The sequence below is a fragment of the Abramis brama genome, assembly GCF_963993115.1.
Source record: "Abramis brama genome assembly, chromosome: 16".
Lineage (NCBI taxonomy): Eukaryota > Metazoa > Chordata > Actinopteri > Cypriniformes > Leuciscidae > Abramis > Abramis brama.
Genome location: NC_139978.1, coordinates 14692297 through 14716284, shown reverse-complemented (window position 1 = coordinate 14716284; position 23988 = coordinate 14692297). Strand labels below are relative to the sequence as shown.

The following is a 23988-nucleotide window of genomic DNA, read 5'->3' as shown; positions in this document are numbered from 1 at the left end:
AACTCAGCCACTGCGTCTTCAGCTGTACGGATTTAGGAACATCAGTATGACTGCTGTGTTCGTTATTACACCCAAGAACAGAACACCACAATCGCTTAGGCTAAGTTCACACTGCAGGCTGAAACGACCCAATTCCGATTTTTTTGCCCCTATGCGACCTGATCTGATCTTTTCATGACAGTCTGAACGACACAGATCCGATCTTTTCAAATGCGACCCAGGCCACTTGGGTATGTGGTCCAAATCCGATACGTATCCGATCTTTTGAAATGCGACTTCAGTCTGAACGGCCAGGTCGCATGTATCCGACCCGCACGTCATTGATACGCGACAAACGTCATAAGTCTGCGTTGAAGTAGTCGTCGGTTTGAAAACGGACTGCATATTCGTCGAGCTGAGGTAAATCTGCCGAACGGGTCGACCTCGACAAGCCCGTTAATTAAAAAAATAAATAAAAGCCCACGGCCACCATCATTATATATCCAATGTGAATAAGAGTAGACTAACGTTATGTTAACTTATTTGTGCTGATATTAGATTTGTCAGCGGCTGCTGTCTGGCTCTTGTGTAACGGTCGCTGCGCGCGCGTGTGTTGTGTGTGTGTGTGTGTGTGTGTGTGAGTGAATCACAGTTAGTTAAAGTTTAGCTACTTCCGCAAACAACAAGTGACGTCGTTGACCGTTGAGTACTCTTTTGCGCATGCGGGTCACTTCTGGGTCATTTCACGTTCACACAGGAGATCACAAAAGGTCGCATTTAATTGGAAATGTGAACGGCCTTGCAAAAAAATCGAATTTTTCAAAAAATCGGAATTCAGCATTAAGCCCTGCAGTGTGAACGCAGCCTTAGACACCATTCTGCTCAGTGCTCCAGCTATCAACAATGACGCGCCTGTCCGCGCGGGCTATGATTGACAGCTCGCTCACGAGCGAGGGTGGGGCTGTGTTGAAACGCTACTGTCAATCAACAATCGTGGGAGGGGCGTCGATTTTGTGACATCACAAAATCGAACAGCTTGATTTGAGAGAGGGGTAAACATAAAAGAAGATTTAAAAAAAACACTGGATGGATTTTTATCATTTTATGATGGTTGTGTACAGGCACTGCCAACACACATTTCAGTACAATCAACTTGTAAAAGTGCATGTACCATTATATGACCCCTTTAAGTTGACTTGAAAAAGCCTAGCCAGAAAATTTGAAAAAGTTTAAAAATGTTTTAGCATGGTTTAACATGATTTACCACTTGATTTAGCATGATTTAGCATGTTTTAACATGACCATGGATGGATGGATGGATGGATGGATGGATAGATAGATCATCAAGAAAGAAAGAAAGAAAGAAAGAAAGAAAGAAAAGTTAGAAAGAAAGAATGAAAGAAAAGTTAGAAAGAAAGAATGAAAGAAAAGTTAGAAAGAAAGAAATATTAGTTATTAGAAAGAAGATAGCTAGCTTAAAGTTTAAATGAGTATCAAGGACTTCTGGAGCCATTTTTTGTGTGTACATGTTTAGCTAGTCTTATGAGAGCCAAATTTAAAATTATTCTCAAAGATATAGTAAAACAAATAAAAGCAGGACATTTGAAGTTGTCCCCCCTATTTGAAATGCACACAAATCAGCCAAATCTTGTTTTGCTTTAAATCCAATAATGTCACAAGGCTTGTTTGAGGGTTATGTTTGAGAGGAGGGTTATGTTTGAGAGTAGGGTATGATGTTATTTTAGCATGAACACCATTGCATTTAAGAGAGGTTCTCATTTAAAAGGTCTGTGTGTGTGTGTGTATCTGAACTTACTTAGCCATACCCTGAGGACAGATTTGCTGAAAAAATGTCACCAAAGGTTAGCTAAATATGACAAAACCTCCTTTTGGGATGACCTCAAAGATAAAAGTGGCTCATAAATAAACTAATACAATTTTTACATTTAGTTTTCTTTTAGCAAAAGAGATGTTGCATGCATTTTCCATTTGCGTCCACATAAAAGCATTTATTTACTCTGAGTCTAATTCTGTCTCAAGTAAAATGCCTTCACAGATTTCAATGCTCTCTTTCACTGTCTTTAAATTATGCAGCACACAAAAACATCTCAAACATTTATAAGTCCATTCTTAGAGGGATGCGTGAGAAGTGGCACCTCCCTGTTTGGCATAAAGGACTTAGTCAAGATGCAATGAAGCATGAAGACACCACAGTCTCTTTAACCGGGATACACACTAACATGATCCAGGAATTAAACCGAAAAAGACAGTCTTCCAGTAATAGCATTACAGAAATGACATGGAATCAAGCCTGTAAAGATCAGATCGGCTTAAAAATATATAGAATATGGAGCGGGAAAAAAACAAATCTGTCAGGACAATTTATTTATTTTTTTCTCATTCGTTTCAAAAATATGAAAAGGAAGAACTACTGAAGGCAAGATAGAGATACAGAAAGTGGTGATTGTGGTAATGGGAATAATAAGGCAGAGAGTTGGTGAGATAGCGGTAAGCTGAGCATGTCATTATGCATTCATTGAGATTAGGTTATGTCATCTCTTGCTCTCTTATAAAAGAGCGAAATAAAGAGAAAGAAATGAGGATGGAAAGATGGTGCTTACAGTGAATGAATACCGTCTGATTGCAGTAACCGTGCTGCCGCTGTTGGACATTGAGGGCAAGCAGATTGGTTAATTGAAGGTGATCTGCTAATGAGGTAAATTGACTATGTTGCTAATGTCTGCCTGTCTCTCAGGGATGGCACAATGGGGGCTGAGTTTCTCACGCTGACTGTAATGGTCTCAATTATGTGGTTGTCTGAAACAGTGTGACTCTGTGGCTGAAAGGTTAAGGACTCGGTCTGTTTCTCTTCTAATGAACCCCCTCCCTGAACTGTCAAATCCATTGCCCCGCTGCCTCCTTCCTCAGCTCTTTGACTTCTCTTCTGCTCCTTTTAAGCTTTTTTTTTCCTCTTTTACTTAGTCACATTCTTTCTATCATACATTCAGGGGGGTATATGGTTAAATGTAGAAAGGAAGGAATATGAAAGAAGAAATGAATGTGGGAATGAAGAATGGAGGCAGGAAATAAAGAATGAAGAAAAATAAGCAGGGATGAATGAATTATGGATAACGGATTGAATGTGTAGAAGGATTGAAACAATGAGTGAAGAGTGAGTGAGTGTTTGAGTGAGTGGGTGAGTGTATGTTTCAGTGAGTGAGTGAGTGAGTGTGTGTATGTTTGATTGAGTGAGTGAGTGAGTGTGTTTCAGTGAGTGAGTGTATGTTTCAGTGAGTGAGTGAGTGAGTGAGTGAGTGAGTGTATGTTTCAGTGAGTGAGTGAGTGTATGTTTCAGTGAGGGAGTGAGTGAGTGAGTGAGTGTATGTATGTTTCAGTGAGTGAGTGAGTGAGCGAGTGAGTGAGTGTATGTTTGAGTGAGTGAGTGAGTGAGTGAGTGAGTGAGTGAGTGAGTGTGTGAGTGTATGTTTCAGTGAGTGAGTGAGTGAGTGAGTGAGTGAATGTTTCAGTGAGTGAGTGAGTGAGTGAGTGTATGTTTCAGTGAGTGAGTGAGTGAGTGTATGTTTCAGTGATTGAGTGAGTGAGTGTATGTTTCAGTGAGTGAGTGAGTGAGTGTATGTTTCAGTGAGTGAGTGAATGAGTGAGTGTATGTTTGAGTGAGTGAGTGAGTGAGTGAGTGAGTGTGTGAGTGAGTGAGTATGTTTCAGTGAGTGAGTGAGTGTATGTTTCAGTGTGTGTGTGAGTGAGTGAGTATGTTTCAGTGAGTGAGTGAGTATGTTTCAGTGAGTGAGTGAATGAGTGAGTGAGTGTATGTTTCAGTGAGTGAGTGAGTGAGTGAGTGTATGTTTCAGTGAGTGAGTGAGTGAGTGAGTGAGTGAGTGTATGTTTCAGTGAGTGAGTGAATGAGTGAGTGAGTGTATGTTTCAGTGAGTGAGTGAGTGAGTGAGTGAGTGAGTGAGTGAGTGAGTGAGTGAGTGAGTGAGTGAGTGAGTGAGTGTGTGTGTGAGTGAGTGAGTATGTTTCAGTGAGTGAGTGAGTGTATGTTTCAGTGTGAGTGTGTGTGAGTGAGTGAGTATGTTTCAGTGAGTGAGTGAGTGTATGTTTCAGTGAGTGAGTGAGTGAGTGAGTGAGTGAGTGAGTGAGTGAGTGAGTGAGTGAGTGAGTGAGTGAGTGAGTGAGTGAGTGAGTGAGTGAGTGAGTGAGTGAGTGAGTGAGTGTATGTTTCAGTGAGTGAGTGAGTGTATGTTTCAGTGAGTGAGAGTGTATGTTTCAGTGAGTGAGTGAGTGAGTGAGTGAGTGTATGTTTCAGTGAGTGAGTGAGTGTATGTTTCAGTGAGTGAGTGAGTGTATGTTTCAGTGAGTGAGTGAGTGTATGTTTCAGTGAGTGAGTGAGTGAGTGAGTGAGTGTATGTTTCAGTGAGTGAGTGAGTGTATGTTTCAGTGAGTGAGTGAGTGAGTGAGTGTATGTTTCAGTGAGTGAGTGAGTCAGTGAGTGAGTGTATGTTTCAGTGAGTGAGTGAGTGAGTGTATGTTTCAGTGAGTGAGTGAGTGAGTGTGTTTCAGTGAGTGAGTATGTTTCAGTGAGTGAGTGAGTGTTTGTTTCAGTGAGTGAGTGAGTGTATGTTTCAGTGAGTGAGTGAGTGAGTGAGTGAGTGTATGTTTCAGTGAGTGAGTGAGTGAGTATGTTTCAGTGAGTGAGTGAGTGTATGTTTCAGTGAGTGAGTGAGTGAGTGAGTGAGTGAGTGAGTGAGTGAGTGAGTGAGTGAGTGAGTGAGTGAGTGAGTGAGTGAGTGTGTGTGTGAGTGAGTGAGTATGTTTCAGTGAGTGAGTGAGTGTATGTTTCAGTGTGAGTGTGTGTGAGTGAGTGAGTATGTTTCAGTGAGTGAGTGAGTGTATGTTTCAGTGAGTGAGTGAGTGAGTGAGTGAGTGAGTGAGTGAGTGAGTGAGTGAGTGAGTGAGTGAGTGAGTGAGTGAGTGAGTGAGTGAGTGAGTGAGTGAGTGAGTGAGTGAGTGTATGTTTCAGTGAGTGAGTGAGTGTATGTTTCAGTGAGTGAGAGTGTATGTTTCAGTGAGTGAGTGAGTGAGTGAGTGAGTGTATGTTTCAGTGAGTGAGTGAGTGTATGTTTCAGTGAGTGAGTGAGTGTATGTTTCAGTGAGTGAGTGAGTGTATGTTTCAGTGAGTGAGTGAGTGAGTGAGTGAGTGTATGTTTCAGTGAGTGAGTGAGTGTATGTTTCAGTGAGTGAGTGAGTGAGTGAGTGTATGTTTCAGTGAGTGAGTGAGTCAGTGAGTGAGTGTATGTTTCAGTGAGTGAGTGAGTGAGTGTATGTTTCAGTGAGTGAGTGAGTGAGTGTGTTTCAGTGAGTGAGTATGTTTCAGTGAGTGAGTGAGTGTTTGTTTCAGTGAGTGAGTGAGTGTATGTTTCAGTGAGTGAGTGAGTGAGTGAGTGAGTGTATGTTTCAGTGAGTGAGTGAGTGAGTATGTTTCAGTGAGTGAGTGAGTGTATGTTTCAGTGAGTGAGTGAGTGTGTGTGTGAGTGAGTGTGTGAGTGTGTGAGTGTGTGTGTGAGTGAGTGTGTGAGTGAGTGAGTTTCAGTGAGTGAGTGTATGTTTCAGTGTGTGTGTGAGTGTGTGTGAGTGAGTGAGTGAGTATGTTTCAGTGAGTGAGTGAGTGTATGTTTCAGTGAGTGAGTGAGTGAGTGTATGTTTCAGTGAGTGAGTGAGTGTATGTTTCAGTGAGTGAGTGTGAGTGAGTGAGTGTATGTTTCAGTGAGTGAGTGTATGTTTCAGTGAGTGAGTGAGTGTGTTTCAGTGAGTGAGTGAGTGAGTGAGTGAGTATGTTTCAGTGAGTGAGTATGTTTCAGTGAGTGAGTGAGTGAGTGAGTGTATGTTTCAGTGAGTGAGTGTGTGAGTGAGTGAGTGAGTGAGTATGTTTCAGTATGTTTCAGTGAGTGAGTGAGTGTATGTTTCAGTGAGTGAGTGAGTGTATGTTTCAGTGAGTGAGTGAGTGAGTGAGTATGTTTCAGTGAGTGAGTGTATGTTTCAGTGAGTGAGTGAGTGAGTGTATATTTCAGTGTGTGAGTGAGTGAGTATGTTTCAGTGAGTGAGTGAGTGTATGTTTCAGTGAGTGAGTGAGTGAGTGTATGTTTCAGTGAGTGAGTGAGTGTATGTTTCAGTGAGCAGAGATGGGCATAAATACATGGAAATGTATTTAAAATACAAATACAAAATACTGTGTGGAAAATGTATTTAAATACAAATACAAAATACTGTGTGAAAAAAAATGTATTTAAATACAAATACAGTATTTTGTATTTTGAAAATACACAAAATACATGTGAAATTGGCCATCCAGTGCAGGTACAGGTCACAGTGAATGAAGAAACTACATAGGCCTATTGACTTTTCATTCCTAACCACATCTCTGCCCTTTCTTTCTTTCTTTCTTTCTTTCTTTCTTTCTTTCTTTCTTTCTTTCTTTCTTTCTTTCTTTCTTTCTTTCTGGCAATTACAAATAAACCTATGCAAAATAGCAGCCATTTATATGGCTACTTATTTCTGGTTACAATGTAGTCTATTACTTGTGGTGAACACTATTAAAAAATGCATACTGTATGTAAAACTGTGGGAACCTTTTCTGCTATCTAGCAAATAATATGGATGGGCGATATGACCAAAATCTCAATTTTACTTCACAGTAACAATATCATGGTTTCACAATTGTCAATATCAGTTTTGATTCCACAGAATAAACTAAATTTCAAACTCTTTGGATTTTTTTTTTTTTTTTTTTTTTTGGAAAACAGTGAATGAAAGAACAAAAGAGAGAAGGATGGATGGAGGAGTCACTGATTGAGTGAATAATGGATGGAATGAAAGAACAAATGAATGAGAGAAGGAAGTAGTGAGTGAGGGATGGAGATGATGGATGGATGGGAGAATGGAAAAGAGTGAATGAAAGAACAAATGAGGGAAATAGGGATGGAGGAGTCACTGATTGAGTGAAGGGTGGATGGATGGTAGAGTGAATGAAAGAACAATTGAATGTGAGAAAGAAGGAAGGAAGGAAGGAAGGATGGAGGGAGGGAGGGATGGATGGGGAAAGACAGAAAAGTGAATGAAAATAAAATGAGGTTAAGAAGCAGGAAGGAAGCAAATAACAAAAGACGGAAAGAAAGGACGGATTAAGAATGAAGGATAGGATGTGGGGAAGGATTAAAACAATAAATTAAGGATTTGATATAAAGGAATAATTGAATGAACAAACTAATCTAGGAAAGACTGAAATGATGAATGGAAATGATAGATGAAATGAAAAGGGAGTGACAGAGATTGAATGAATAAATAGCAAGAAAGAAGGAAAAAACAGATGAACGATTTAAATAAAATAAATGAAGGATAAAAAATGAAGGACGGAATGACTGGACCAGTGAATAGGTTGAGTGAATGTATGAAAGAAAGAAAGAGAGATGTACAGATATCTTTATATAGAAATAAATAATGAATAACTGAAAGAAGGAATGAACAAACATGAAGGATGGATGTAGATACGAATTAAACCAATGAATGAAAGAATGTAGGAAAGTCTGAAATAATGAATGGTGGATGGATGGAAAGAAGAAAGGAATGAATAAAAGAATAAAGGAATGAATGATGGACAGATACAATAATTAATTAACCACAGAAGAGATATGGAAAAAGAAGAAAATAGAAATGAATGAATGATGGGTGGGTGGATGGGGAAGAGGAGTGAGTGAAAGAACGGATGAATAAATAGGAAAAAGGAAAGAATGAAGGAATAAATAATGAATAGAAGGAAGGAAAGATCAGATGAGTTTAAAAATGGAAAAGGGGAGGATGAAAAGAAGCAAGGAATGACAACTGAATGAATGAATTAATGAATAAATGTACAGTAGAATGGAAATAATGAAGGAATGAATTAATGAATGATGGATGAATATAAATTAAGGAATGAAGGACAGGTGGTTTGATGATGGAAAGAAGGAACGAGTGCATGAAAGAACCTGAGAATCAATGAATAATGAAAAAAAGAAATGAGGAAGGAGGAGGAATAAACGATGGAGGAAAGGAACAGAATTAATTAATTCTAGAAGGAGGGTGAATGGATGGAAATCAAGGAAGAAGAAGGGAATAGAAACTAATTAAGGATTGAATCAATGAATGAATAAGTGAGTAAAAGTGAGTGAAAGAACGAATGAATGGAAGGAGGAGGAATAAATGATGAAAAGAAGAAGGGAAAGAACAGAAGAATGACCTAAATTAATTAATAAAGGGAGGATAAATATAAAGGAAGAAATAAACAAACATGTTAATGACTGAAGTATGGAAAGAATGAAGGAAGAAAAGAAAGAAGGAATGAAAAAAAAGACAAATAAATGAAGGACTGAACCGGTAATTATTTAGTAACGCTTTAGGTAAAGAAATGACTTACTGCAGTATCTCCTGTATGTGGCCTGACTAGAACAATGCAAGGCAATTATTTATTACCTGCACTGTAAAAATGCTTTAATTTTATAGAGGCATAAATGAAGGAAGGAAAGAATGAGTGATGGAAGGCTGTTTGTTGTGTCTGTGCTGGCAGGAAACGGAGATCCTGAACACTGCAGTGCTGACCGGGAAGACGGTGGCAGTGCCAGTGAAGGTGGTGACGGTGGGCACAGACGGGGCGGTCACAGACGTGTCAGACGCCGTGCTCTGCCAGTCCACTGATGAAGACGTGGTGAAGGTCAGTGTGTTCTTCCCTCCTTTAATCACGATCATTCACTCAAATGAACAAATGAACCAAAGCATGCTGCGTCATGCTGACTTTTAATCAAAATCATAGCATTCAAATGAAGCTCACAATACATTTCATTCATACTTAATGAAGTTTTTCCAATGATTAGTAGAGTTAATAATTATTCATCATGTAAGGACTCAGACACTAATTGCGAATGCTTCAAGAATCAATCTAAACTTGAACGGAACTGTTTGAAAGTTCTTTTCATGTCTTGGCTAAATTAAAATGTTCTCCTCCCTGTCTGTTCTCACTCTGACACTCGTTCAGTGGAGGTCCCTTTCTCAATTTCTTAATTACCACGTTACAAAAATCTGACAAGATGTCATGCGATGTCCTTTGTGAAAAAGAAGTACACTTTAGCCTGGTTTTAAAAGAGTACTTATTATGGAAATAATAGACTTTAAAAGAATATCCTTACAATGGGTGCAAACTGAATGTAATGTTTTCATACACTTAAAGGGATGGTTCACCCAAAAATGAAAATTTACTCGCCCTCAAGTTGTTCCAAACCTGTATGAATTTCTGCTGAACACAAAAGAAGATATTTTGAAGAATGTTGGTAACCAGACAGTTGATGAATCCCATGGACTTCCAAGTATGGGGGCAAAAATACTATGGAAGTCAATGGGGTTCATCAACTGTTTGGTTACCGACATTCTTCAAAATATCTTCTTTTGTGTTCAGCAGAAGAAAGAAATCAATATAGGTTTGGAACATTTTGAGGGTGAGCAAATTATGACAGAATTATTATTTTTTGGTGAACTATTCCTTTAATTGTATGTTAATTGCTATTAAATGACAATGCATTTTAGTTTGAAATTATATGATATGCAATTAACTGAACTTTGGAGTGCTGTTTGACACAAGTAGGACTAAAGTACATTATTAATATACATACATACCTACAAGGTTAAAGTGTACTGCTCAATGTACTGACAAGCATTTATGGTTACTAAAATATACTTTAATGTCATTTCTGTTGAAACTTGTCGTATTTTTAAATATATTTGTAATTACTCATTTGTAATGATGACATTGCAAATAAGTGCATTAGTACTACACATTTTTTTTTTTTTACTTTTAGTGCATTCAGTAAAATGAAGCACATCTCTTTTTCACAAACGGAAGATCACTGACCATTATGTTCATTTCTTTAATTCTTTTATTATTATTATTTTTGATTACTTTGCAATGCCTCCAGCTGGATCTCGGTCACGTATGAGCTCAAATTCAATCATAGCGTATATAATTATGATATGTTTGATTACGCATGAGACGAAATCTGCTGAAGCTTGTTTCTAAACAAGATTGGATTGTACAATTTTTTTTTTTTTTTTTTTCTGTTGATGATAATTTGTGTTTGACAGGCCTATTAAGTTGGGGTTGTTTAGACATGAAATTCTCTCATTTTAAATGACCCAAAAGACTTGTACGCAATCAGCTTCCACTGTGGGAGTGATTTAATGCCAGCGTTATTCGTGAGAATGTTTTTAATTGCTAATTGAAATGTGTTTCTTCACAGTTAAAAACACAGCTGTGCTTCAGCTAAAACTCTTAAAAGCATTAAAGGCTTTGGTCGTGTGCAAATGATCAAAACGTTGTATATGTTTACATAGACCGCAGTAATCCAACATTCAGCCTAACATTTCATTCATATTCATGAAATAAAGTTTGAGCTTATCCCAATTCATACTGTAGCTGAAGATGTGCAAATGACTTCAGATTCGCTGTGTAAACAGAATGTGTGCAGTTAGGAGCTATTTCTACCTGATATGACCCTTAAAAAGACTGTTGGCTTAATCTAATGTAGACTGATTCACTCATTAAATAACCAGGTAATACAACAAGATCATTCAGATGTCACCACATATAGCACATATTTAAGCTTCTGTAAGAGTTTCCCTCCAGTTTAACTGAACTGTTAACTTTACCAGTGTCAGACGGGGGAGTGTTTGTGAAACCAGTAATTATTTAGTGACGCTTAGGGTAAAGAAATTACATACTGCAGTATCTCCTATATGTGGCTTGACTAGAACAATGCAAGGCAATTATTTATTACCTGCACTGTAAAAAAAAAAAAATGCTATAATTTACTGCAAATGCTGTTTTTTTGCAAGGAATGTATTAGGTACACTTTACTAGTACTGGGTTGGACCCTCTTTTACCTTTTTAATTCTTCATGGCATTGATTCAACGTTGATTCATTTTTGAGAGAGAGAAATTTTGGTCCATATTGACATGATAGCATCACGCAGTTGCTGCAGATTTGTCGGCTGCACATCCCAAAGGTGCTCTACTGGATTGAGATCTGGTGACTGGAGGCCGTTTGAGTTTAGTGAACTCATTGTCATGTTCAAGAAACCAGTTTGAGATGATTTGATCTTTGTGACATGGCGTGTTATCCTGCTGGAAGTAGCCATTAGAAGATGGGAACACTGTGGAAGGGATAAACATGTTCAGAGACAATTCTCAGGTAGGCTATGGCGTTTAAAGAATGGTCAGTTGGTTCTAAGGGGCCTAAAATGCGTGATAAGAAAATATCCCTCACACCATTACACCACCAGCAGCCTGAACCCGTTGACATGAAGCAGGATAGATCCATGCTTTCATGATGTTTACACTAAATTCTGACTATACCATCTGAATATCAGAGCAGAAATCGAGACTCATCATACCAGGAAACGGTTTTCCAATCTTCTATTGTCCAGTTTTGGTGACTTGTCAACCCATGCGAATTGTAGCCTCAGTGTCCTGTTCTTAGCTGACAGGAGTGTGTGTGTTCTTCTGCTGCTGTAGCCCATCTGCTTTATGGTTTGACATGTTGTGCATTTAGAGATGGAATGTGATTGGCTGATTAGATATTTGCGTTAACAAGCAATTGAACAGTAGCTAGACAAATCACTGTAAAAAAAAAAGAAGAAAAAAAAGAAACAAAATGACCTAAACACAACTCAAAGTCCGATTTTAACATTATTTCAGTAGCTCATTTGCTTTTACAATGATAACAAAGGCTTGCTATGGAGACTGAGGCATAGAATAAAACTCAATCAAACCTCAGCTGACCATGTGAAAATATCTCTATGAAACATGAGCAGAATGACAAATCATTTTACTGAAGGGTATTAATGTTAAATATACAAGTGTGACAATGTAGCTTAATAATGGATCTCTGGGCGTACACACTAATGCATAATGGATTTGCTTTGACTTTAGTGGGTTAGAAAGATAACCATTTTGATATGAATTTTCTATTTCCTTGGAGAGTCCTATGTGTGCGTGTGAAAGAACTTGATAATAAAAGAAGGAACTAGTTGATATAAAGAGCGAGACAGATTTGAAAATAGTTTGTTCCCCCGGAGATTGAAAAGTAAAAGCAATTTTCTTCCTATAATCATGACCACCAATTTGGATATTGGATCATTATCTTCCATTGTGGATCATTTTCTCCCAGTTAATTTGAAACACAAAGCCATCAGCCTGTCAGTAGTCACAACAATAGATAATTAAAGAAAATAAATGTAATGCATAATAGACTAAATTACACAATCTCTTTACCTAAAACTGTAGTGGCAAAATGCTGAATGGCTATATTGTGCTGCATTACATGATGTTCTTACATGCTAAATAGAAAACATTAGCATTTTATCTTTATTAGTGAATTTAGCAGGGCTACAACTGTTGAAAGCACACTAGTTATGCATTCATGTGTTTGCTGACATGAGGTCACACGTATTGCAGATTTCTAGACATTCTGGTGGCTTTGTTTGATCAGTTTTACTGATGTTATCAACTTCAATAGCAGACTGTGACTGTGCTTACTAGTCACACAACTCAATAGGTCATAACTGCAGACTGTAAATACGTCAGTTCTGCTTTTGTAAGTAAGGCAAGTAAGGTCATCCTGACAACAACTTTAAATCAAAGCGCCTGACGTTCTTTGAATCTTGTCACAAACAGCTGGATCAATTTCCAACTTCTGAGAACTTCAAGAGCAAATAAGATTGTTTGATAGTTGACCTTGATTAAAGTTTGTAATTCTCATTCATCATATTTCAGTTTCAAAATTCTTGAAAGGTATCCACACTTACTTGACATTTGTACTTAGAATAGTTCTTCCTACACTTCCAAACTACAGTGTTCAGAGCAGGTGCTTATTTTGAGCTGTTTTCCTTTTCCCTGCATATTTTTCTTCATAACAGCCTTTTTTCCTCAGTGTTCAGAGATTCAAGCAATTTATGTTTTATGTAGCATCAAACGGTTGGGATCGGTAAGATTTTTTAAATGTTTTTTGAGAGAAGTCTCTTATTCTCACCAAGCCTGTATTTATTCTACCAAAAATACAGTAAAACAGTAATATTTTTGAATATTATAGCAGTTTAAAATAACTTTTTATTTTAATATTTCAAAATGTAATATATTCATGTAATGGCAACACTTAATTTTCAGCATTATTACTCCAGTCTTCAGTGTCACATGATTCAGAAATCATTCTAATATGCTGATTTGGTGCTCAAGAAACATTTATTCTTTACCAATGTTGAAAACAGTTGTGCCGTTTAATATTTTATAGATTCTTTGATGGATAAAAAGAACATAATTTATTTGAAATAAATAAATTGTAACATTAAAAATGTCTTTACTGTCAGTTTTAAGCAGTTTAATGCATTTCTGAATGTTAATTTCTTTTTCTTTTTTCTAAAAGTTGCCATTATTGAACCTGGGTAGGGTTTCTAGTTCCATTTCTAGTTTTCACCAGGCTTTGCATAAAGAGTAAATGTTGAAATTACATATTATTTTATGTGCTTTTGAGCAAGATGTTTAAAGTTCCATTATGTTGTATTTTAGGCCTTGTCCACACATTAACGTTTTCGTTTGAAAACGCATCTTTTCCTCTTCGTTTTGGCCTTCCGTCCAAACTGAGGCGGCGTTTTTGTCCTGCAAAGATTGAGTTTTTGGGAAAAAGCTTTCCCAAGTGGATAAATGTGAACACGCCGTGAGACTGTGAAAACTGAGGTTTTTGAATACGATGATGCATGTTTTGTCATGTGACGCATATTGAACCGATAGATATGTGTTTATACAGCTATTGTGCCTGTTATGGTTTTAGACGTTTCAGTGTGGATGAGAAACCTTTGGAAAACGCTTGAGAACAGTAGTGTGGACGGTGAGCATTTTGAAATAAAAATTTCTATTTTAAAATGTATTTGGATTAATTAATTAATTAATTAATTAATTAATTAACTAATGTAGACATATCCTTAGAAGAGTTTTTGTTATGTTGGAGGATGGAGAGTTAATGTTGTTGTGAAGAGTGAAGCTTGTGCTCAATGACGGGTGGATGAAGAGTATGTTGTATGTTGCTTTTTCAATGAGCAATTACTCTGCAAATGTTGCTAGTAGCTAGTTTCCTCTTTGTTGTGCTGTACATTGCATAATTGTATAATTAATAATTGCATACCATGCTAATGTGTGCTACTGCTAGCTACTAGTAACTGCTGGAGGTTAATTTGAGTTACTTTGACAAGTACAACATTATTGAAGTTTACTGAATTAACAGACTAGAGGCCAGATTTACTAAACTGGGCAAATTAGCGTGAGAGCGCCATTCCAGAAAAAAACACAGTTGGGAGTGGAAAGTTCTGCGTGTGATCTACTGACGACACACATATTAAAGAACACAGACGAAGCCGAAACATTTCCATAATGACCAACGCAATCTACCAAGAGCAGAGCAAATTCAGCGTCTGGTTTAAGACATGCTTTTTTTTTTGGACCGTTAAATCGTTGTCGGCATCCTTCCGTCTACAGGAGACGATGCCGGCGCGTTCCGGAACCTCTGTGTTAGGTACTTTGTCCTGCCAGTGGATGTGTAAAATACGCCGCAGGCACCTCAAGTGAAAGCTGTTGAGTAGCTGTTGTTCCAGAACCTCTGGTTCAGTCTGGCCATGACCGCTGCTGCGAGAGAGCTGGAGATGGTGGACCCGAGGTAAGTGAAGTTCTCGACAACTTCCAGGTTGTACCCATCAATGGCAATGGTTGGAGGAGAGTCTTTTTCCTGGGCCATGGCTTCAGACTGATGGTCAGTCCAAACTCCTTGCAGGCGTAGGAAAGACGATTGACAAGCTGCTGCAGGCCATCTTCGGTGTGGGCCGTCAAGGCTGCTTCGGCGGCGAAGAGCATCTCACGAATGAGTACCTTTGTGATTTTAGTCTTGGCGCGGAGACGAGTGATGTTGAACAGCTTGCCGTCAGGTTAAGGTCGGCTGCAAAAATAACCCTGTCCACGTCTGTTCAGTGCTAAGTTTTCACTGCATGTCTTTAGTAAATGCTGACAGTAGTTTTTTAACGCCAAAAGAGGGTTTGCGCTAACCCTAGATCTGTGACACTGCTGCTGCTGCTGCTGCTGTTGATTATTGTTGCTGTAGAACAAGTATGAACTTGCTACTGCTAATAGATACACAGATATGCTGCTGCATAAATAGACATACGTACATAAATCCTGTAGCAGATCTAGGCAGGTGGAGCTGGGGGAGGTGGAGGGTTTCGGACTAGCAGCAAACACTGAACCAGACTATTTAAATGTTGAGCAAGCAATCTCATTGGCTGCAGGATCAGCAGAAGCCAATCAGCTTGTGCCATACAGTCATGATGTGATTGCATATTGCATGTAAAGGACCTTTCAGCCTGTGTCCTCTAGAGTTTCATGCCTGAACTAGATATTTCTGCTGCTTTGTATCAATAAATAGTCTGGTGTACTGGGGGAGAATTTTCAATACAGTATTTCTATATTAAACTTCAAAAGAGCCGGAAAAACATATATCTATTTCAGTATAAAAATAGAAAAAGCCTCTTAGGTCAAGAGTGCTCTTGTGGGCTACACAACTTAATATAGAAACATAGCTGTTCAGATTTTGAGCAATGATGTGCATAATGAATAGATGTTAGTGGCTGCACACACTGTAATGCACTCTGGAAAAAAGCTAGTGAAAACTTGTGAAGGTTGTGTGCAGTATCAGCAGTGTTACATTGGACAAAATAATAGTGTCCAACCAAAGTGACATATTTGAATACATTAAAAACTGGAAGACTGCAAAGGATCTGCAGTAAAAACTCAAATGTATTGACCAAACCTTTGTGTGAAAATGTGTGTGTGTATTTTAGTTGGTTTGTGTGTGTTTTAGGAATCGATGATTCTTGGGCCATATACCATGATGCTGTATAGAGTGTGTGAGAGAGAGTGCATAGGGGAATGTTATCTGGGATTCTTTCAAAGGGGCCAGTAAGTCGTTTGATGTAAAGCACTATTGGAAGCCAGTCAGGTAAAACTGATGACCGCATAAAAAGGTGAGTTTAGATTACCGGTTCTCCTGAAAGGAGTGACATGAGGAGCTACATTAGTAGTCCAACCGTGTCCAGTAGAGCAGATGAAGTGTTTAATATAAATAGGAGGAAGTAAAAGTTGAATGTACTTTTCTTTGATGTGTTTCACCTTTGATTATAAATAACTTCTTCCTTCAAGAAGACCCACATAGTTGTAGTTTAAGACCTGGTTAATTGTGCTGTCAGACCTGCTCGGTCAAACACGTGTACGGCCCTCTCGTTCCTCAGATGACTGCTTGATTGGATGTGTCTGACAGGTAGTTAATTTTCCAGACTGACTATTCATGGCTGTAACATTGCGGTGGGAGATTCCCCAGTCTGTGACAGTGATTAATGATGACGGCCTATGTGTTGTGTGTTTGTGTGCCTGTGTGTGTCCGTAACAATAGATTTGAGTTAGTGATGTTGGAATAGATGAAATGTACCATATTAATCAAAGCAATTACAGTGAACTTGCTGGAATTTACTCGCAGTTTACTTTTTAGTAGAAAGTTAGTTGCAAAAAAGGGCAATAAAAATATAGTTTCTTATGCTCACCAGACTGGATTTATTGGATCAAATTGGATATTTTAATATATTTTAAAATGGTATTTATTCCTGTAATAGAAAAGCTGCCATAACTGTCACACGATCCTTCAGAAATCATTGTAATATTCTAATTTGCCGCTCATGATACATTTATTATTATGTTATTAATGTTGAAAACAGTTATGCTACTTAATATTTTTGTTGATGCACAATTCTTTGATGAATAACAATTTCCAAAGAACAGTGTTTATTTGAAATATACAGTACATTTTTAAACGTAAAATGATTTGACTATATCTGTTTTAATGAGATCAGCTCCTATTTTTAAGATATAAATCAAAATAATGTGCATACATTTCTCATTAATGTTACTGCCAATGACGGCACGAGATTTTTTTTTTAATACTTATAAATTTTGTATTTGAATATCCACCATACATATATTATAAATGACATTTGTAAAAAGTCCCATCGTGATTTGATTTATGAACAAATTAAGGCCCTGATATACTTCCTTAGGGATAAAAGAAGTTAGAAATACGTGACATCCTGATGCCGTCCACACTGCTGAAAGCGGCGTTTAGATGAATATGTAAAATGTGCTTGTGCTTAACACACAACAAAAATGACAGCGGTGAGAAAACAGCAGCTAAGAAAGCATTTGATCATGTGGATATGTTTGCATGAGCTCTGCAATTCGGCACTCCAGTAAAGTGCCAGTGAACTCCAGTAAAGACCCAATTGATTTACTTGTTTATTTAATAGTTTATTTGATTATATCACAAAAAATGACACGTGCCAAATCTAAATCTCTGTCCATCATTTTGCGAACAATTGTTGATAACGGAATGGATCAACCAGTGGATATCACACAAGCATTGTGCAAACTGTGCTCTAGAGTTATGGCAGTGGAGAAGTCTCAGACAAACCCCAGTCAATTATTCAATACAGAAAGTGAAAGTAAAAACATCTGACGCTGCGTTAACGGTGCGAATACTCTCAGAAACGATGAGAGCTGAATCTACTTCAACGTGCTGGTAACCCCATAACGGTAGGCTATATAACTGTCTTAATTTATTTTCTTAATACTTCTCTTGTGGCCCATAAGTAGTGAAGTATTCCGTCTTAAATATATTGTTTTTGAAATGAGTAGTAAGCTAATCTAACTAATCTTTAATTTTCCTCGAAGCTTATCGGTTATGGGGTGATGCGCTATAAAATTATTGTGGGGTAAATTAATTGTAAAATTAATTTAATAATAAAAGTAGTAGTAATAATAATAATAATTTAATGCATTAATTAGAAACGTGAAATCCTCTTTATAAGCCCGCATCAGCTCGTCTATCAGCTGATCATCGTCTATCGGCCCCAAACAGCTTTACAGTATTAAACCATGAAAAACATTGTCCGTGTCTCTTTCATTAACAACTTCAATTTCTGTATAGCGGCTCTTCAGTGTGTTCTGGTTTTCACGGACGGACGTCTGATCTCAGAATTTCATGTCAAAGAAGGCAGGAACTTTTCAGGAAAGTTCGGTTTGGCAAACTGTTTCGAATTCTGAAATGAACGCCATACAAAACTCAATTTGGCTTTTTCATTTTTTTGTTACCTTGAAACAGGTTCACTTTTTTAGCCCAAGAAGACAGTCTAAGCATTTCCGCACTCAGACTTTGTTGAAGTAACTGAGATAAAGCTATGGAGACAGAGGAAGAGGAAACTCTGACAGCAGACAACTCTATCAATCAGACAAGCATGAAACAAACTCTCACAGCTCTAACAACCCTTAAGTGTTGAAAGCAACACACCATGATGTTCTGATACTGGATTAGATGTCTCACTCAGCTCTGTGAGTGTGTGTAATGTTCAGCCAGAGCCAGGAACAGGACTCTTGATTTTTCCAGTACATATAATGACATTATTCAGTAGTCTCTTCCACAACATTATTCAAGGAGTCTCTTCTTGTTTATTTGTAACAAATTGTGAGTGAAAAGAGGTGCTTAACTTTCAGAAAATGTTGAGTTATAATATATATATATAAAATGAATTTTAAAATTAATTATATTTTAACTTAATTGTTATAGAGTTGGTTGGATAGTTTTTTTTTTTTTTCAATCCCCCCAATATATGGGAATATTATTGTGCCTCTAATGCATTTTTAAAAAGTCAGTGTACTGTAAACATTGAAAGTGGCCACTAGCTTTTTCTAGTTTAAAGAGATCTGGATCTTCTAATTGCTCTACAGGGAGCATGAAATGATTGTGCAGTTCTTAAACCCTGACAGACTGAGACTTAATATTCCTTATGAGGGGAAAAAATAGGAACATAATTGTTTTTACAAATAAAAAATAGCCTAGGAGCTCTATTAATATGAAAGGGTTATGCACAAAATTTGGGTTTGCAGCCATGTGTGAGACCGTGTGTATGAGTATGTGTGCTCTTGCTTGCTTTTATCTTTCTGCTGCTGGCCACACTTTGATGGTGTGTGTGTGTGTGTTGCTTCTGTAGTTTCCATCCCTGTCAGATCCTGGTTAGAGGAATCAAAGTCCAACCGAACCAGTCATAGTGATTTGAGACCCGCAACAGAGGGTAACACTGAGCCAAATCATTTCGCCAACATTTATGAAACGGATGGTTTTGGAATGTGGCCTCATAACTCCTCATAAGAGGATGTGAGTGTGTCTTACGATAGGCGGTTGTATTTACTCATCATTATTAACCAAAATGGTGCCCATTTGTCCATCAGGCATCTAGAAAGGAAAGGTGACTTTTGGTGCCTGGCTCAGCTGGATCCTGCCAATTCATGCAAACTTACACTAACACACAATCGTTGTTTTTTCTGTCACGATGGGGAATTTTGGGGTCAGTAAGATTATTTCTTTTCTTTTTTTGGTAACTCATTGCTGAGAGCTGCAGTATGTGATTTCTGAGAATCATTGTTGAGCATAGTGATGTGTCGCTCATGAACGATTCGTTCATTTTGAACGAATCTTTAATATGACTCGGGACTACAGAGTTGTCTCAGAGAGTGATTCGTTCATTTTGTGTTGACCGCGCATGCGCAATACGCAACATATGGGTTCTGAATCTGTACTGGAAACAAAAATGATTAGTTCATCTTTCGAGTCTCGAGTTCGGGTTCGGGTCCGAGTCTTTCGTTCTTCCTGTCAGTCCCATAGAGGCTATGCTGTCAGTACCGGAAAGAGAAACGATTAGTTCATCTTTCGAGTCTCGAGTTCGGGTCCGAGTCTTTCGTTCTTCCTGTCAGTCCCACAGAGGCTATGCTGTCAGTACCGGAAAGAGAAAAGATTAGTTCATCTCTCGAGTCTTCGGGTTTGAGTCCTTCTTCGTTCTTTTGTCACATGACTTGTCACCGAATACTAATTCACAACCTTTTTACAAACAAGCGCGTAGTTATTTTTGTTTCTTTTTTTATTTGTACTTTTACAGTTAGGCTACGTGATGCGTTTCTGTTCTCAAATGTATATAGGGTATATTGTGAATTTCTGTCATGAAGATTATTTTCTATAACATTGAATGTGATATTTAAGAGTTTGTTAATGCAAAGCTTTATCCGTATGTGGGGAAAACCACTTTGATGAGACTTGTTTACAGTGGATTATAATTTTCAGTTAATATCACATATACAAATATATTGACTATTCAAGTCTAACTTTACAAATTCAAGTCAAGTAGACTATTACTAATTTTGAATCCACTCTAATTTATTTTTCTCTATTGAGTTGTTATATGATTTTTTTGATTCTTTGTTATAATGAATAAAAATCAGTTAAAAATTGAAATGAAGTGTTATGTATTTTGGATTCATGGCTATTTGAGTCATTCACTGTGTTTTATAGTGTTATTTTAGTGATGTTTTTAGTCACCTAAAGTTTGAAACCTACACCTTTGTAACATAGCTTATAGGCCTATAGCATATATATATATATATATATATATATATATATATATATATATATATTATATTATATTATATTATATTATATATAACAATGTGTGTTATTATTATAATATATTATAACAACAATAATAATAATAATAAAACACACCACAGATGCACAAGAAACATTTAGAAAAGAGACGGACAGGGGCAATAATTATTTTTCAGATAATGTTTATTGCACATATTTTGTATTTGAATTCCTAAATATAAAACAATATATATTCAGACGCAGTCAATAATACGAATCTAATGTTGATGCAAGATACCAGCGGTGACGTGACAAAAGAACGAAGTACTCAAACCCGAAGACTCGAAAAAATGAACTAATCATTTCTGTTTCTGCATAGTGCTATGGGTTTGTGGCTTGAAGAACGAACGACTCGAACCCGAAGACTCGAGAGATGAACTAATCATTTCTCTTTCCGGTACTGACAGCATAGCCTCTGTGGGACTGACAGGAAGAACGAAAGACTCGGATCCGAACCCGAACTCGAGACTCGAAAGATGAACTAATCATTTCTGTTTCCGGCCCTGCTGTACACACCACACGGCACGGCCCAGCAGACAGATCAGAGTCAGACACTGACGAGTCGACAACTAACGTCTCGAGACACGAGGAGAACAAACGTGATAAATATGAAGTTGCAAAGGAAAGAACGTCTCAGATCAGGAGTTGAGGTGAACTAACAGAGTCAGACTGAAATAGCCTGAACTTAAGACCCAACAACTAATCAATTAATAAAACATTTCGGTTTCTTATAATTTGGCTTTGGCTGCATTACCCTATAGTTTATTTTTATTCTTTTTACAAATGTAATCAACAATTTCGTAAGTACTAGACGTGTTGGGATACTTAACATGCAATTTTAATTATATTATGCTGAAATGAACGAAATGACTCGAAAAAAGATTTGTTCATTTTGCTGAACGAGACTCAAAGATCCGAGTCAGTAAAATGATCCGAACTTCCCACTACTAGTTGAGCACTGTTGATATTTGAAATCAACCCAAAAAGACACACCCCTCCCTTCATTGCCCCGCCCCCAAAATGCACAAACACACAATGAGTGGATGTCTCTTTAGATGAAGCGAAGCAAAATGCTTCACGGAAAATAAAACGAAGGTGACGAACAAACAACAAGAAATAACAAAAAATTATCATATAGCACATATATACCAGCTCCAGACAATGACACTCAAAACTGTTTTCTATTTTGTAATGTCTTCATCAGCCATCTCTCTTTCTACAGTCTTTCTTCAAATTTCCCTTTCTTCTTGCTCACTCTCTCTTCTCCCCCATCATGAGTGGACACGCCCCCTACTGCTGATTGGCTAACTTACTACACCTTTAAGACATTTAATATGATTATCACGTGATTATCCTTGCAGGAACCTTTGGTTAATATTCATAACACAGACCAGCAAACACACAGACACACTTGAGTAAGGACATTCCATAAAGTTTTGTTTATTTGTGGAATTTCCATATGTGACATCAGCAGAAGGTGTTGTCAGATCTAGGATATATAACAGTAAACCTACACTCACATGCAGTTATACCTTCAATCTTTTGCCTTAGATAACCCAGTGCTGTTTTCATCTTGGGCATCTGTAGTGCCATATTAAATGTAAGAGAGCCAGTACTGCTTTTATTTTTTCATTCAAAGGTAGAAACCGATAGAACAACTGAAAGCGATGAGAAAGACTGTGGGAGAAAGACTGAGAGATTGTGGGAGCCAAGATAAAAACACACCCCATAAATGGGATATTTAACCGTGACCTAAATCGTTGTGCATGAGTCAGGATGATACTTAGACCAGAACACTAACTTTTCACAGAGAGTCAAGTCTTCAAAAATAAAATATTTTCCTAATATTGTCAGATTTCACTATCAATCCATTTCAAATATACCTTGTCTTTTGCTCAGATGCATTGCATTGATTTTGGTAATGTGAAGTTCACTAAGGTGTCTTGAAAAGATCAATTCCCTGGTCTTTTCTCACCTCTCCATCACTGACATGATCTTTTTTTCTTCCCTCAGGTATCAGACAGGTGTGATTACGTCTACGTGAATGGCAAAGAGATGAGAGGACGAGTCAGAATGGTGGTGAACTTCACATATGGTTATCTGAGGGCTCAGTTGGAGGTGAAGGTCTGGATTCCCAAACTGCCCCTGCACATCGAAGTTTCAGATACTGAACTCAATCAGATCAAAGGCTGGAGGATTCCCGTAAACAGTAATGCCCAGAGGTACGAATCTTTGCGATGGATTTTGAGAATATTGAGTGATTGGCACCCACATTTGATTCTGCATACGCAGTGAAAACTCAGCAGATTTCCACAGAAATTAAAACACCTGTCACTCTCAAAGTTCTTCAAAGGTTAAGACCTTTAGTGTGTTGTTGCTTATTTTGCAATCTGTTGTTGCAAGGTCCAAGGTTTCATCTGGGGTGTGATATCTGGTATCTAATATCTGATCATCCTCCATAATGCAGTCACCATTTACATCTCATACCATCACTAAACCAAGGCAACAACTGAAGCGTTTGTATTACATTCCAAAGACCTCCGTATTCAGCCCCACAGTGGAACATGTTTAGATATTTGGTTTGTCCACATGATGAAAACAGCTTATAAATCACACTGAGATGTTTTTTGAAAACATAAAAATGCAGAAAGTTTTCTGTGACGGGTAGGGTTAGGGGATGGAATATACAGTTTGAACAGTACACAAATCATTACTGTATATCTAAGTAATGTCCCCATAAAACATGAAAACGTGACAGGTTTCTTATGTAACCCTGTTCTCTGAGAGGGGAACGAGACGCCACGTCATGGCTTCGTGTGAGCCATTGAGTTCCAATCGAAAAGGAACTGAGGCTGGAAATCCTGCAGGTAAAAGGAAAAACTAAGAAAATGCTTCAACGGTTATTTTAAATATGTGTTTGGCACAGAAAAGGAGCACATGAAACATTAAAAATGATCAGATAAATCAAGACAAATTTCAACAATTTTCACCGTTAAGTTTATATATATTTTATATATTTACGCCGTGAACCCACAGAGTATTTTCAGGATAAAAACATATTTGAAAAAAACGTTAAAACTTTTATGTGGAAAATGCACTAAAATCCTCATATCGATTTGTACTGAGGGTGGTGCAGTGCGAAGAATGTGAGAATCCCCATACAGAGAAACAGATCTCACTAGCAGCTATAGAGTGTGAAACCATTAAAACAAGCTCTCTGTCGGGCAGTACAGTAGTGCCGTGAATCCTTGATAAGACAAAGGAGGCAATACAAAAGAATGTGAAATTTATAATGGAC

The 23988-nt window shown here is 37.7% G+C and overlaps 1 protein-coding gene across 1 annotated transcript in view; it reads left to right on the top strand.

Moving 5' to 3' along the window:
- Window positions 1–23988, top strand: part of LOC311066220 (transmembrane protein 132C) — a 320252-nt gene that overhangs the window by 276803 nt on the left and 19461 nt on the right. Inside the window, exons 5-6 of the mRNA XM_084087267.1 lie at window positions 8597–8740; window positions 22704–22912. Coding sequence (XP_083943393.1) covers window positions 8597–8740; window positions 22704–22912 — 353 coding nt within the window. The remainder of the gene's footprint in view (window positions 1–8596; window positions 8741–22703; window positions 22913–23988) is intronic.